Source organism: Eucyclogobius newberryi, unplaced genomic scaffold (assembly GCF_026437365.1).
Source record: "Eucyclogobius newberryi isolate DKJ021-1_F unplaced genomic scaffold, fEucNew1.0.hap1 SCAF_2, whole genome shotgun sequence".
Classification (NCBI taxonomy): domain Eukaryota; kingdom Metazoa; phylum Chordata; class Actinopteri; order Gobiiformes; family Gobiidae; genus Eucyclogobius; species Eucyclogobius newberryi.
This window is the reverse complement of record NW_027315834.1, coordinates 7387244-7404252: the sequence shown is the minus strand read 5'-3', so window position 1 is coordinate 7404252 and position 17009 is coordinate 7387244. Positions and strand designations below refer to the sequence as shown.

General features: G+C 38.3%; 1 protein-coding gene across 9 annotated transcripts in view; it reads right to left on the bottom strand.

Annotated features, from left to right (window-relative positions):
• LOC140366986 (ELKS/Rab6-interacting/CAST family member 1-like) overlaps nucleotides 1-17009 on the bottom strand; it is a 226652-nt gene that overhangs the window by 172033 nt on the left and 37610 nt on the right. For all 9 annotated transcript variants that reach the window (XM_072453259.1, XM_072453252.1, XM_072453253.1 and 6 more), the window contains exons 4-7: nucleotides 9603-9853; nucleotides 9108-9279; nucleotides 4375-4449; nucleotides 1316-1471 (exon numbers count right to left, since the gene is read on the bottom strand). In XM_072453259.1, coding sequence (XP_072309360.1) covers nucleotides 1316-1471; nucleotides 4375-4449; nucleotides 9108-9279; nucleotides 9603-9853 — 654 coding nt within the window. The remainder of the gene's footprint in view (nucleotides 1-1315; nucleotides 1472-4374; nucleotides 4450-9107; nucleotides 9280-9602; nucleotides 9854-17009) is intronic.

The following is a 17009-nucleotide window of genomic DNA, read 5'->3' as shown; positions in this document are numbered from 1 at the left end:
ATTATTCTAAATTGACCATATTCTAATGAGGTTCCCTCATCAAAAATATAGTTGAAGGTGTATTTAGCTTCATTCACACTTGTTTGACGAATCATGTTTACGAACTCATCTTCTCCATAAATGCTAGACTTGTTCTGAGCATTTCTGCCTCAAATTGTGTTCATTATATCTGTGTGCTTACATTGGTGTATCAGGAACAAGCTAGCTTTTGTTAATTTTTCCCATAGTAATTCCCTCTGCTGCCTGTAGAAAGAGTGCTTGCACCAAATCCTGATGTGTGTGATGTGTGGTTTTCAATACTTACATTATTTTAAGTTTTAAAACATGAGATGGCAAAGTCACAAATAATTCATAATATGTCTTTTAAACACATCTCCAATCAAGTTATGAAAATTCTGCACTAATTCTTCTCATTTATGCTAATTTTAAACAATTCTGTGTGTTCAAAGCATAGTTACAGCTGTATTCTGCTCCATGACCACCAGAGGGCAATCAAGGTCAGATAGAGAATTGACCAACACACAGAAAAAAAAGAAAGAAAAAAAAAACATGGCGGCACCCGCAACAGTTTTTACATCTCATCTGTTGGAAAACAGCCAAGAAAAAAGATGAGCTTATACTGTTGCGCTGTGTTCCAGCTACAGCTACTGTCCCCAGTGGTCAGCACATGTACAGCTCTGTAGCTACGCATTAGGGCTGTGGTCAATATATTAATATTGTGCTATATCATGTCAGACTTATTGGCAATACGCATATCGATACAGAGATGCATATCGTGATACCTTTAAACAACATAGTCCTTATGAATTGCCAAGTACTACACTTCGAAACCTACAGACTGATGCATCAAGGCTGAATCTGAGGAGCTGAAAAAGTGACTGATCATATGACAGTTCTATTCTGGTATTAGGGACATTGTGAACATGAGATTCTCATGCATTTTGTCATTCTAATTAATAAAAAAATAATTGTAGTAAAGTTTTAACATCGGTTTTAAGGGATATAGTATTGGGATTTGTATCGTATCGTGGACCCTGTATCGGGATAGGTATTGTATAGTGAGGTACTACGCAACATTGTATTTGTTATTTGTTTCTTTACATTACTACGCATTTATAAACTGTGAACATACAAATCACATATGGACCAAATGACGAACAAAACCACACAGAGGACGGACAGAGGCCTCTGTGTGGATCCGTATGCGCCTGGAATGTAGAGCATAAATGAGTGCAGAATAATCCGAATAGAAGCAGACTGTGTGTTGTATGCCCAGTCCACAGTAAATATCAGATATGTGTTTTATTAGTCTCACCTTGTTTTTCATGAACTTGGTGTGCGACCTGTAGACCTCCATCTGTTTGATCTCTTCTTCTCGCTCCTCGCTGCTCAAGGCTCCGTTCGACTTGAGCATGTTGACCTCCTCTTCCAGCTCCCTCATTCCACGCTCCATTGAGCTAATCTTTGCATCCTGGACGAACAAAAACAGCCATGGTACAAATGTAAACCTCAAATGATTAGCATCTGCTAAAAGCTTGCTTTATGGAGGTTGTGTAATAATGTTACGGCATGGTCATGGTCATGGGTTTCTGTGTCGAAATTGTGCAGACCAAATGAATGTTGTACTGATGTGTTTTGTCTGTCTGCATGGCCTTCTGGGGAGATGGGTTAGACAAATAAAATAGGACTTGTGTACACAGTTAATAATGTGCATATTTTTCTTGTGAAGTATGCACACATTCTTATATCCATTCTCTGATCACCTGTGCTTAAATCATCATCCTCTGATGGAAGTGTCAGAAAAGGTGGTGTATACAGTGCTCTATAATTACATACACATACATTACATACATACACAGCGCACAGTGGTATAATCTGTCACTAAGTGCTGCTTTTACTTGGTTTAATTGTTTTGGATAGAATATTCTGAAGAAACTGAAGAAGAATGTTTAACAATGGAGACAAACAAGTGATGCCACGAGGTAAGATAAGATAAGATAAGCCTTTATTTGTCCCGTAATGGGGAAATTCCAGGTGGTGGACCCTCCACCTAAAAGTTACATATGGCACTTTTAAAGGAACCATATGTAACAGAGTTTAACTGATAATCTGATGGACACACAAAAACACAAGTTGTTTTTGTTTGTTGTTATAATGTGGTGTTTTGGTTAACAAACTGATTCTCCAATCAGAAAGCAGAAAAGGCCCCACACGAGTCTGTCATTTGCGTTGCTGGTTCCAAAGATGAAAATCCAGTGTGTTTAAACCTGTGCTTTGTCCTCTCTCTGATCTGAATGGTCACAACCTAAAGCCCAGCTCCTGCACCAATCAGAACTAGAAAATCTGCAATGGCTGAAGCCATTGCTGGAGTGTCAGCATCTCTCCCTCTCCCCCCATCTCCCTCTCACTCCCTCCCTCTCTTTCTCTCTCTCTCTCTCTCTCTCCCTCCCTCTCTCTCCCTCTCCCTCCCTCTCCCCCTCTACCTCTCCCCCTCTCCCCCCCTCCCTCTCTCTCTCTTGCTCGCTCGACTGGCTCCGTCCCAAAATTCTAAAGAATAAAGCCTAAAAAAATAAAGCCTAAAGAATAAAGGCTAAAGAATTCCGCTGACACTCATAATGCCCAAATTCATTTTTAAATGGGGAAAAAGTACTAATACTTTTGAAGATTCTGCAAAAAGTACAAGTTGTTCAAATGTCAAAAGTAATAGCACACGTACTACTGCGAAAGCGATCGTAATGAGGTATAACTTGTTGAAATCGGTTAAAGCGTTAAGGAGTTGAAACTGGCTAAATGGAGTACTAATACTTTTGCAAATTCTTGCAAATTCTGTAAAAAGTACAAGTTTTTCAAATGTCAAAAGTAATAGCACACATACTACTGTGAAAGCGATCATAATGAGGTATAACATGTTGAAATCGGTTGAAGCGTTAAGGAGTTGAAACTGGCTAAATGGAAACTCATGGAAAATGTAATAACTAGATTTTGCAATGGCTGAAGCCATTGCTTGAGTGTCTGCATTCTTGCTGAAAGTGTACATGTGTGTTAAAAGTACTTTTTGTGTTAAAAGTACTTTTTGTGTTAAAAGTATTTTTGTGTTAAAAGTATTTTTTGTGTTAAAAGTACTTTTTGTGTTAAAAGTATTTTTTGTGTTAAAAGTATTTTTTGTGTTAAAAGTATTTTTTGTGTTAAAAGTACTTTTTGTATTAAAAGTATTTTTTGTGTTAAAAGTATTTTTTGTGTTAAAAGTATTTTTTGTGTTAAAAGTTTTTTTTGTGTTAAAAGTACTTTTTGTGTTAAAAGTATTTTTTGTGTTAAAAGTACTTTTTGTGTTAAAAGTATTTTTTGTGTTAAAAGTATTTTTTTTATGTAAAAGTACTTTTTTTGTAAAAGTACTGCATGTGTGTAAAAGTACTACATGTGTGTAAAAGTACTACATGTGTGTAAAAGTACTACATGTGTTTAAATACTAATGTGTTGAATTCTGGATGTGTTGAAAGTGTTTGGAAGTGTGGAAGTGTTAATATTTGTTGAAAACATGACTTGTGTTCAATGCCACATTTATTACAATGAGTACTTTTGTAAATACTGTAAAAAGTACAGGTAGTACAAATGTCAAAAGTAATAGCAAACGTAAGACTGTGAAAGCGATCGTAATGAGGTATCACTTGTTGAAATCGGTGAAAGCGTCAAGGAGTTGAAACTTACCGAAGGTGGAAAAGTGTCAAAATACTTATACTTTTGTAAATACTGCAAAAAGTACAAGTATTACAAATGTCAAAAGTAATAGCAGTAATGAGACAGCGAAAGCGATCGTAATGAGGTATCACTTGTTGAAATCGGTGAAAGCGTTAAGGAGTTGAAACGCGCCAAAGAATTTGGCTGGAAAGGGTTAGATATTATACTTTTGCAAATACTGCAAAAAGTACAAGTAGTACCAATGTCAAAAGTAATAGCAGACGTAATACTGCGAAAGCGATCGTAATAAGGTATAACTTGTTGAAATCGGTTAAAGCGTTAAGGAGTTGAAACGCGCCGAATGGAAAATATAATAATAAAAAACACTAGAACATATAGTGTAGCGAGACATCTCGCAGACACTCAATAATAAATACGTGAAATACAAGAACATATAGTGCCTGCGTGACATCACGCACACACTCAACTAGTTTGGCCTCTGCAGCTCTGTGAGACTGGGATTCTGGAGGAGAAGGAGCTGAACATGAGCCATGGCCTGAACACAAACTGAGAGGGACAAACACTTGGATGTGTCTCTATCTTCAGACTCAGATGTGTGTAGATCCAAAAACATAAAGAGCACAGACTGCAAACTGTTCCTTTAAGTCATTCAAAATTATATTTAAGGCAGTAGCTCACCTTCATCTCGATGACGGTCTGTAGCGCCTTGGTCTTGGTGGATTCTGGAGCGGCCTCATATCTCCTGTGCAGCTCCTGAGAAACACACGCAGAGTGATCAGCAAACGAGACAGGACCAAGAGAGTGAACCACGCGATGGGCCACGGAGGGCGAGGCCGGTCTGGGGCCTAGAACCACACCCTCCGCAGAAGACGAGGCGGCCACCACAACGGGCGGGAAGGGCTGCAGAGGCGGCTGGACAACGGGCGTAGGTCTCGGCGTGGGCGTGGGGAAGGAAGGAGAGTGATGGAGAGAAGGGTGGGCCGAAGAGGCGAGGACAAACGAGGGGTGGTGAGGAGGACGGCTGTGCCTGACGGAGGTAGGAGAGTGAACAGGGAAAGAGGGAGAGGAACGGAGAGGCGTACGGCGAGCAGAGAGCGGTGAGGGTTGGTAAGGGGGAGACACATGAAAAGGGGGGATCGGGACGGAGGGAGAGATGATGGGAAATGAAGGCGAGATGGGGATGGCGGCCGACGGGTGGAGGAGATGTTTTCTAGAAGAGCTGGGTCTGAGTCTGCGGAGGTCAATTCGTCCATCCCACATTGTGCAAAGTCGAAATAGAGTTGAAAAGACTGAAAGCTATGAAAGTTCAATAAATTTGTAAGAAGTTATGTCAAAAAAAATTCTCCAGCAGGTTTCTATTCCGTTTTGAATCCTTGATAACGATCCAAATTGTGTGAAAATTATTCTCCAATAAGTCCAATCAATTCAGGTTGCAATGCCAAAACATTTTCCAAATTTGTAAAGCTTCATCAAAATGTTGGATGGATCTGGTTGCTGTTGATCCTGAATGTATCGTAACTCAAATGAAGAGAGCACAGAGAGCTTCAAGGATGAGGAAAAAAGGGGGAGCAGACACAAAAAGAGAAAACAAAAGTGAAAGGAGGAGAGAGGAGGTCAGTGAACACGTCGGTGCTTTTCCATGGAGAGTACAGTCGTCACAAAAGCAGCTAATGCACCGTACGACAAACGTGTGTGAATGGAGCCGCAGCCAGAGGGCGGAATATCAGTATTTAGCTTGCTCACGCTAACATTTTCCTGACCATCTGAAAATATTATACCATAATGTATACAATCAAAGCAATGTTGTGATTTATTATAGGACTGGTTACTAAATTGTGAAAATGTATATCTTTAGAACTTTATGGTTACTGGAATCTCTGTTATTACTGGGCAGATTTAGGTAAAGCAGAAGTCAAGCACAAATTAGGGCAATTAATCACATTTTAATTGAGATAGAGTCATGTTTTTTCATCAATTATGGGTGATTTTGATGGAGAGGAAGAAATTTCACAAATTATGTAATGTAAATTCTGGGCTTGATATGCAGCATTTACTTCACACTAGAATGTTAAAAAGCAAAAGAACCCCATAGACAATGATCCTTTACAATTGAAATGAATGTTACTGGAGTACAGTTTATACAATAATAGCCTCCACAATAACTGCAAAAATATTGACCAATGAGATTGACTAACATGATATTGTACTTGGATTTTTTTCATATTTCTAATTAAAAATACTTATCGAGAGCTGCCCATTGGTCAAGTGGTCTAAGTTTGGGTTGAAACAAGTTAATCAGTCTTCACAACTAATCGATTATTGAGATAATCATCAATTAATTTAGCCATTGAATATGTGTTGTCTGCACTATACACTGACTCAAAAATATGCAACATACTGAGAAAAGAGCTTTTATGAAAGAATTACCGGTACTTCAAAAAGGCATAGGACATGTGAAATTTGTGTTTTTAATGCCAGATTTAGGAGGTCCCTAAAAAGGCGTCACCTTTGCTTCATTTGTTTATGTAGTGTTCAAACAACTAATCCATTCATCAAAAGAATAATTGCTGGATTAATCAATTAGTAAAAAAAAACTGTTGGTGGCAGCCTTAGTCTAAGCAGCAACACATATGCCAGGCTCTGTGCGGCCAGCCACAGCGTCCGAACGGAAAATTCTCATCTTGTAGAATGCAGCCACATGTTTCTGAATCAATATGAGTGCAATCTCACTCATCCAGGTGTGGTCCATGGTATGAAAAGTACAGATGACTACCTCTGAAGCTTTTTCTACTATTATTCTTAATCTTATACTTTGTTCCCGTTATGGTGACTTGGAGTTGACCTCCGTTTGGTAACATCTGCCATCTGACACAGTTTGCTGCTGGCATCAGTTAGCTGTTTTGAAGATTTGCAGGGCTTAATAAACATTGTTAAGGGGAAATGACCTGATGCACTCAAACTACAAACTTGGTTTTAAAATTATTTCTTTCAAACGGTGGGACCTAAACATAACAATTGAATAGATATTGAATCTATAAGCTATATTGTCAATATTTGTATCTATATATTTTATCCAAAGTTAAATTGTTTTTTATCCAAAACAAAACGTTGGAACAAGTCACTCATGCTTTAATTTCTTCAGGTCCAGAATTCTGTTACGAGGCTTTAACCAGAAGCAAAATATGAGAGCACCTCACTCCAATGTTAGCGTCGTTGCACTGGCTTCTATCGTCTCCAGAGCGCACTGTGCAGTCCGAGGGCCAGCTCCAGCTCGTGGTGCCTAAAATCAGACTAGGATCCTTTCATATCCAAAACCTTTCATCGTACCTTTAACTTTAGCTTTCTTATATTGTATTGAAGAGTTGAGATTTGGATTAAACAGGGAAAAACAAAAAATATCACACAGGTCAAAATGAATATGTATTAGTGTGTCGAGGGGCAAACTTAATTTTGTATTGAAAAAGCTTATTTGGAAAGACTTGATGGTTAAATTGTCTTGTATTAACTTGTTTTCAAGGGAATAGACTTGATTTGGTCTCCTTTGCAACTGCAAAAAATCCATTCACGGGTCAAATTAGACCCCCAGGAGGTCCAGCTTTGGGTACCTCTGGTTTATATATATATATTTTTTCCACAAGCACAGTTGAGCTAAAAGTACAAAGTGTTTCCGGTACAAAAGGGACACTGAGAGCTCCCACAGTGGAGTGTTTAAGTCTCATCTTGAGACCCATTTTTACTCTTTGGCTTTTGACATCACGTGAGTTATGTGTGTTTTTTGTGTTTTTGAATTTATTTGAATTGGTTTTATCTTTTTACTTATTTGTATATTTGCTCTTATTAAATTTTCATCATTTAATTGCTTTAAATGAGGACTAATGAGGTTAAATAAAGCATTATTTTACATTAGTATTGTATATTTGTATTGCAGCACTTTGTAAGCAGTTTTTGTGTATGAAATGGGCTATATAAATAAAGTGGTTTGGATTAATATCTACAAGTCTCTAGTGGAGAAATGTGGTTAGTGTAAGTATAGATATTATTACACTAACCACATTTCTCCACTAGAGGGGGTTACCGATTTAGCTAAAATTCACGAATTTCAATTTACACACTGGATTTAGTTTATTCCATACTTGATTTAAATGGGGCAGGATTTGATTTGCAAAGAGCCACATCTATTTCCACGCTGAGGCCCACAGCCACAGAACTCATGGGAATTACAAACAGCTTTAAATACCTTACAAACAGCTTTAAGTTTAAATGCCTTATAATAACTTAAATAATAACTTAAACTTATAATAACAAATATTTTGCTTGCAGTGTAAAAATAGCTCAAGACGAGATACAATATTCAACATTGTTATAATTTTTCCATGCTTATTTTCATCTGAAACATAATGAACAGATCTAAAGGGACACATAAAACTAAACTATACTGGGATGCAAGATTACGTTGCAATTTTACAGTAAAAAAAAGGGGGGGATTGACAGATGATACTTTGCCTCTGAAAATATCTCGATAAATGAAATTATTGAGCACAGCATTTTATAATACTAGTGCAATAATTCTAGCAAATAATCTCTACTTGTATCTCATAAAACAATTTAAGAACTTTAATAAACTGCTGTATTAGGCCCAGTTTGAAAACTTCCTCCCACCAATGTCTGTAACGTCACTTTTTCACAATATCAATTAATTCTATCTGATACATCTATCTCAAAATTAACAGAATTATTGCATTGCTTTTTAATGTTCATTTAAGGTAGACTATAAGGCTGACATGGGCTGTGTGAAGGAGACTGAGCAGAACATCAGACACACACTGGACTCTATGGCTGACTCGTCTGGACAAAACCTGTCACCATCTGCAGCAAACGCATTTTCCACCTTTAAGCAGAGAAAAGCTGCACACAGACAGTGGCCTTTGTCTTTAAACTAGATTAAACTAAACACTACACAATCGCAGCAACAACGAGAAACCACTTTTACTTTACATTTTGTCCTGTAAAGTTTATTTGTGCGAAACAAAAGCTCTATTGACAAAAAATAGGCTGAAAAAAGCAAAGAAACACATTTTATCAGTTGTTCTGCCTATAATGTTGAGGAGCATTTTGAAATAAAATAAAAATGTCAGTGCATAATGTAAACTCTATGCTATGGTGGAGTTTGCTGTGTCAGATTATGGATTTGTTGACCTGGTTTACGGTTCAGATCTCAGATTACTGGGTTTACCCACATGAAACAATGTGTGGAGCTAATCCCAAACTAATAGTGATAAGGTTCAATATTTGTGGATCATATGTTTTGATATTTCTTTAAAAAAAGAAAATCTTCAAAGGCCCTTGCCTTTCGTTTGAAATTATGACGTAATTCTAGAGGAAACTCGCCCAAACCCTGTGCTGACACTCACCTCTCTGAGCTGGAGCATCTCCTTGTCCCTCTGCTCTAGGAGCCCCTCCAGCTGGTGGATGGTCATCTCCGCATCAGCCAGACGTCTGGTCCGCTCGTGGTCCTCCTCCGTCTGCCGCGCTGACAGGCCTTTACTCTGTAGCATCTCCAGTAACTTTTTTATTGATTCATCCCTGAAAAACCAGCAAAGAGATATGTCTTATTGTGGCTTGATGGGGTACATAATAATATTTTATATCAATAGCTGGGCTGTAATAAAGCCTTTTTAATTGTCTAGTGCCTTAGATGTCATCACAGAGGGATTCCATTTTAAAACTCAGATCTTCTTCCTATAAATTTCAACCTTTACTTTTCTAATTTTCTTCAAAAACTGCAACTCGGCTGATGTCCAACTGTGATCAGAATAAATTGCCGCAGGGACAATTCAATCAAATAAAGTCATAATTAGAACATCTGCCCTTTAATGTTAGCATCACTTAGCATTTGTTAGCATTACCTGGCTGTTAGCGTGTGCTTCTGTGTGTCTATCCTCAGCTCCATTTCTTCCAGGGTTTTTCTGAGGAGGTAGAGTTCTTTGGCCTGCCGCTCGTACTCGCTGTGCAGCCGCAGGAAGTTCTCCTCGGTCATTTCCTGTGGCAGAGGGTTACCGAGACGACCGGGTTCTGAGTAGTCCCCCTGAAAAAGCTGGTTGAGATCACGCTGAATCCGGAGCTCGTCTTGTAGAGCCTGGATGGTGCACTGGAGATGCTGGAGAGACAGATACAGAATACAGAATGTCATTATTGGAGATAAGTTTAATTAACAAAACACAGGAACTGTTTAAGTTTAAGAACTAAATATTCTGTCTCCATGGGGTCAACTAAATATTCTGTCTCCATGGGGTCAACCCAAAACATGCACAGTAGGTAGTGTGGTAGTTAAGGTAGTCCTGACCAAGCCGAGATCTGGAGATGGTTCCCTGCGCTGCTCCTGACAGGTTGTCCTAGATCAGCAGCACTGGTTTAAGAATGGGTCAAAGGCAGAGGACAAATTTCCCTAAGGGGATAATAAAGGCTCATCTATATAAAACCTGCTTCTAATCCTGTAGTTTATACTTTGACAAACATAGTTCTACAGTTCTGCTGTGTTTGGTTGGGGGTAGACAAAATTACTAGCACAAACATTAGTAGTGGCACGGTACAAATAACAAAACGGCATTTGATATGATGATAAATATAAATTCTTATATATTTTATATAAATATATATAAATATATATTGTTATATACTGTTATAGTTAATACTGATTCAAAGTAGGAGTGGGTGATATTAACAAAAATGTATATCTCAGCATTTTTTGCATCATCTCATTTATGATATTCAGAGAATATTTTCAAAATACATCAACCTTAGTTCAGGTTCGAGTCTGACCATAAAATGAACCACAAAAGTTATTATTATTGTCTGTTTACAAATGTACAATTTGTGTGTACAAAAGTGTTTTATTGATAAATAGTTTATTTATTGACATTTTGATTTAATAAAGCCATTGTCTTTGTTATAAATGGTCTCTTCATTTGTGTGTTTTAAAGTCTGCTTAGTCCATAGAATTATTATGATGATAATCATCATAATAATCAAAATACGGCTTTATAGTCAACTAGTCAGTGGATTAATCATTGCATCCCTGAGTCGAGGGGCTGTGTTCGCGTGAATGGATTAAAAGAGAGCAAATAACTGTTTCAGAAGAAATATGATGTTATTCTGATTACAACGTGGTATCGAACAAGGTTTGACGCTGCAGTACATAACACTAAAAACTAAAATAAACTAGACGCAACACTAGCAACCAGGGATGTCAAAATGATTCTGAAAATCATCATTATTCATGTCACAATATAATCATTAGAACTAAAACATAATAATTATGAAAGCAAAGCAAAATCAAGTTTTTTGTTTTACCATCCATGGTCCAAAAATACATCTGGCTGTTTTTGTTATATCAACTTTTTTAGTTCAGATTAACATCATAAAAGCAAGTCACAAATTATAGGAATGTTAGTGTGTGAGATTATGGCAATAAAATAAATTTCAGTAATGGTTAAAGGCGGTATGGACGATTTTTCGGCGATTTGAGAACGCAGGCGGAAGTGCGCATGCGCATTCTCCCGTGCGGACCGATACAACACACACGTGCGTTTGTTTATTAGCGCAACGGAGCGCATCACATCTCTCGTCTCCCGTAGATTTCTGTCCACTTCTGCGTCAGCTCGAACTGTCTTTCTCCGTCTTCATTTTGCCCCGTACACTGAGGGAACTATATTATGATAGATCCATGCGCTTAGGCACGCGGAAACGTGAGGACGAACCGCACGCGGCTGCAGGTGAGCGGTAGGTGCGTTTTATGATTGATACGTGGCAGGACAAATGATTTATCCACGCCACGAGGAAATATGATAAAAAAAATTGCTGAAAAGAATCGTCCATACCACCTTTAATTATGTTGTTGTTTTTCTCACAATAATTGTAACACTAACATTTTAGGACAAGACATCTCTACTAGCGACAATAATGAATTCAAAGGTCGTTGTCACATTTCAGTGTGTTTATTACTCCGCCATTTCCGGAATAAAGTCAGTAAAAACATGTAGATTGCTGACAATGCACACACACAAAAACACGGACGTAGTGGGGTGAACTAAATCGAGTGGTTATTCTGAAATGCATGTAAGATTGTTGTCGTTGTCCCATCACTTTCTCTCAGCGTGTTGTGGCAGTGAGTTTGTTTGAGTGGGTGAGTGGTTGTGCTGACTCATACACAAGAGCTGAAGGCTGCTGCTGACATTTACAGCACTGCCTTACAGAAACAAAGTCAATGGAACAGAGTGCTTTTCCTACACAAGTTTCCCTTCACTCGAGAACAACTACATTAGGTTTAGCCAAAACAATCAGAGCACTGCATGGTTCCAACTGCATCATACCAAATGCTAGTATTATAATAAATTAATAAATAGCATACTTTTGTTTTAGAACATTCGAACTGTATGTAACCAAGGACATTCAAAGTTGACTAAAGACAGATGAGATGACTACCGGTAAATAAGAGCGCTGCAAGTTATAAAAAAAATCATCAATAGTTTCCAACTATTGATGATTTTTTGATTTTTGATTTTTGATGAGTAATTGCACAACCCATTACTTTCACCATAAGGAAACAAAAAGGCTAATCTAAGTATTAGTAAACAGTATAAGTATAAGTTAAACGACAAATTAAACTGTTAAGTCGTTCCAAAAACTTCAACTCTGCTGAAACTATTAATAGATTGTAGCTGACTAAAATTGTTGATTGATGACACAACTTTTCACATTACATGGATGCTTTTTTGTTCTTTGCATACAAATAACTACAGATATCTAGTTAAAATTAAAATAAAATCATTCTTACTTTTTAGCATTTGTCCGTGGATGAACAAAATGCTTACACAAACCCATCATAGTGAATTACATCAATATTGCAGAACTGTCCTCACTCAGAAAGGCTTCATAGACAGAAATGTTTACCAGAGTGGATCTTAGAGTTGCAAGATAAAACGCAATTAGCAAATCGGAAAAGCCGCATTTATTTAGGTAATAAACCACAACATATTCGGCCTCCAAGGAGTCTTATTCTGCGAAAAACCTGCTAACTTTGCAGTTTAAACCTATATAAACATGTTCCCAAATGGATGTGCTTCTTGTATTAGTTTAACAGTTCATATTTCCCTCAAATGTACATAATTCCCTCAAATGTTCATATTTCCCTCAAATGTTGATGCTTCTGGAAGTCTTTAAAATGTTCACTATGAACTTAATCTTGATTTTCTAGGATATTTTTTACTAAACCTATCTTCTCTACATGTGAAGCCAAGACAAGCTGGACGTTTCTAGCCAATACTTGAAAGGTTACACATAAAGAATTCAAGGAGGCTGCAGACTCACAGCTGGAATGTGGAGCTGAGAAATGCCAGACCACAAGAGGAGCCAAGACGGGAAGAGGGCGGGACTTAAAGAGGAAGTAACTCGGAAGAAACAATGAGATAAGAAAATAGAGAAATTTGACCATTTGTATAGAAACCCTAGTTCAAGCCTATTTTTCATGGTGTTATTTCAGTGTGTAAGGTTAGCTGTCTAAAATTGTTTAAATGGACACTTTATTCATTTATATAGGTCACCAAAGAATATATATATATATATATATATATATATATATATATATATATATATATATTTCTGTTTGTTTTATCCTTTATTTTTTTATGTATACAAAACACATTTCGACAGGCCCTAGTCCCCCAGACCAATTTGCTTTAGAACAGTTTGGAAGCGCTTGGTGTTTGGTAAGATAAGATAAGATTAGATTAGATCAGATATTCCTTTATTGTCCACACATGGGGAAATTTCATTGTTGCAACGCAGGTAGATACAGAGGAAAAGGACAGATATCTTATAAGAAGTAAAAAAAAAAAAAAAAGGGTTAGGGTTAGGGTTTGGAGTTTGGAGTAAACACCAAACTCTTTTATGTAATGTATTATATTTGGATAATGTTAGATGCATTATGCACTGGAGATAAAACATTTTCAATCTTGACGTGACTGCAATGCCTCGATAGACAGGAAACAACTGATGCTAACATGTGCTAGCTTTGTTTGGCTATGCATGTGAGTTCAACATATAAGTTAGCATCAGTGGAAATACAGTGTTTTATCACAAGATCACAAGAAGACAGCGTTTGGTGAGGAATTATTATTTTCTGTATTTATCTGCTTTTTGCCATATTGTTTTCACCTGAGTCTGTGTTTCCAATCATCTCGTACTAAGTTTTAATTAAAACAGAGAAGACATTTCAAAGCAATAAGCTCCAAAGTGAACCAGTCAAAACGTGGCATATAATGTTAGCACACCATATACATAGATATGTATATCTAATGTTTTTGAATTGAAAACTTGGCAAATATATCACAATTCTCACTCCACTCCTGATATGAGCCTTTTGCCTATGCCTGTTACAAAATTAAATATTGAAGTACAATATTGTTGTTGACATAGGCAAAGTTGTTGCAGTCGGTATTTTCCTCCTGCTAGGTTATGACTTGACCTCTCTGACCCTGCCAGGCACTTCCTAATTCCAGAGAGAGCAGAGAGCTGGCTCAAATCACAAGCAAAACATACAAACACACGTTCAATACCAAACTCAAAAAAGTGGAGACATTTTCAACACATCCATCAGCATTGACATTTGTTACAGAATATAAATAGAGAATACCATGTATTTCAGAACATGTTTGAATAGGTCTAAACTACAAAGTTGTAACCATAATAATACCCCATGAGGCCCAATAGGACGTTCTATCACCTAAATAACAGCAGGCTTTGGGATTTGATCTTTGTGACCTTTCCAAATGGCAGTTTCGTCTCGTTTGTGAATGTACTGCCACTATGCAATTAACACATTGTGAATGAATTTATAATGACATATCAGTCAGATCTTTTCTATTTCCATCTCCAAAATGTAAAATGTAATGGAATGACAAGAATCTCTGATATTGTGAAACTTAATGATGAAAAGGGGTTAAGCCAGCAAACCCATTATTTATGTGTGGTGTAATGGAAGATGGAAAAGAAGTTGTGCAACAGCGGCTCTGCTCCATCTTAAAGAAGTCTGTAATCATCAAGTTAGAATATGTTTCATTTTCCAACAGCTAAAATTACTTTTAGTCCGGGTTCAGAGTATATTGCTTTTCAGAATCCTTGTTCAGCCCTATAGGAGTTCTTATTCCACCTACCTTGTCTCAAATGTTAAAGCTTTTGGACGTGTTTAAAATATAAACTTAGAATTAGAATAAAATCTTATTTCGAAACCTAAATCGCAAATCGCAATGACGCATTTAGATATTTTGAAAGACCTTGGCGTGACTCATAATTGTCATATTCCAAAGAATTAAGATATGAAAGTGCTTAAAAACGTGTTGACCTTATGCTGCCCCCCCGAAAACGGCTTTTTAGTCCGTCTAGAACTTATTTTCTCCGGAGGTCGGCAGCTCTGAATTAAATAATACAACCGGAAGAAGGATTATGTCGTATGACGGCACCCAGACGGGATTCCAGAATAAGGTGGATATTTTCATGATATCTGCAGTGAAATGAAGCAAAGGATCGTGGTCTATGTAGTTATCACTGTTTCTTTAGCGTCTGCTGAAATAAAACAATGCATTTAAGCAGAAGCTTGCAATATAAAATACTGTGACAGTCCACGATATTATTGTGTGACTTTTGACAATACGAGTGATTGTTACATCCCTAAGAGCAACATGAGATTATTGCAGGTTGCCAATACCTTCTCCAGATCTTGAACAGGACTTGAGTAGCCTACCAATCTTAGAATTAGCCTACTGTGCATGTTCCCACATGGGAAATATAAACCCTTCTGATGTTTGCAAACAGAATGCATGCTCAGAAGCTGGTGCTGTTCACATTACCTCCAATGAATTTCCAATGGGAGAGTTAGTGTTAGCCTCAAAATATCACAAACTATGAAAACCATGGTTGTTTTGTGACAGACAACCACTCGACCACACGTGAGTGAAAACAGAGCCTCGTCAGAAAGCATGACCATGTTTTGCACACGTTTTTGTAGATTGTTACCATTAGTGTTATGAAATCACTTTCCGGTGACGTCACTTCCGGTGAGTGTATCGCTTTTTCAGAGCTGTTTGTTCTTAGAGCTTTTTATTGATTAATCCAGAAATTATACACACTATTTTCGCATTATATACACAAAAGTGAAAGTTTGATTGCTCCGCAAACAATCCGGAGCCTCAAACCGCTCACTTTTCTGTATTTCTTGGATTAAAAGCCCTCCTCACTCTCTAGCTCCAGCCTGAACTACCCTAGTGTAGACTAGCCGCTAGCGTCATGGCTGGATCTATCTTTACCTGTTTAAGTTGTCATATGTCGAGTCAGAACCCTGGCTCTTTCTCTGATGATAGGTGCGTGAAGTGCAGTGTAGTGGTAGTTTTGGAGGCCAGGGTTAGGGAGTTAGAAGCGCGGATCCGCTGTTTAGAGGAGCTAAAGTCCAGCTATAGTCAGGTTTTAGCTTCAGGTGTACCGGACCGCGCTACAGGGCGTAGCATTAGCAGTAGCAGTCGCAGTAAGGCCGAGCTCAGCCCCCCAGCGTCTCCCATGCAGCCGGGACTAGACCAGGAACAGAATAGGGATCAATTTGTGACAGTTCGGAGGGGACAAGGCGCTAAACGCCGAACCTTAGTGCACCGTGAGCTTTCCGTCTACAATAGGTTTTCTCCCCTCAGCGATCACACGCCCGCTGAACAGACTAGAGAAACTCTTGTAATCGGGAGTTCTATAGTCAGACGTGAAGCTGCCAGCTGCTAGCGTTAGGTGTTACCCGGGGGCCAGAATGGGTGACATCGAAGGAAATCTTAGGATCTTAAAGCAGAGTAGACAGAATTTCCTTTGAGTCGTGATTCACGCAGGCGGTAACGACGCCCGGCGGAGACAATCAGAGGTGCTCAAAGTACAAGTAGTTGCGGTGTGTGAATTGGCGAAGTTGATGTCAGACACTGTAATATTTTCTGGTCCCCTGCCCAATCGGATTAATGCTGAATTGTACAGCCGTCTTTCAGCATTCAACAGCTGGTTATCTAGATGGTGCCCTCAAAACAACATAGTCTTTGTTGATAACTGGAGTGCATTTTGGGGAAAGCCCGGGCTCATACGCAGGGATGGCATCCATCCGACTTCGGAGGATACATCCCTATTAGTTTGGAATTTGACCGATAGTCTTAGTCGTGTTAAGTGACCACCTAGGGATGAGCCCCGGGCGCAGAGCAGCAGTGTAAGACGCTTCTCTGTCGCTGAACTCTCGCCCG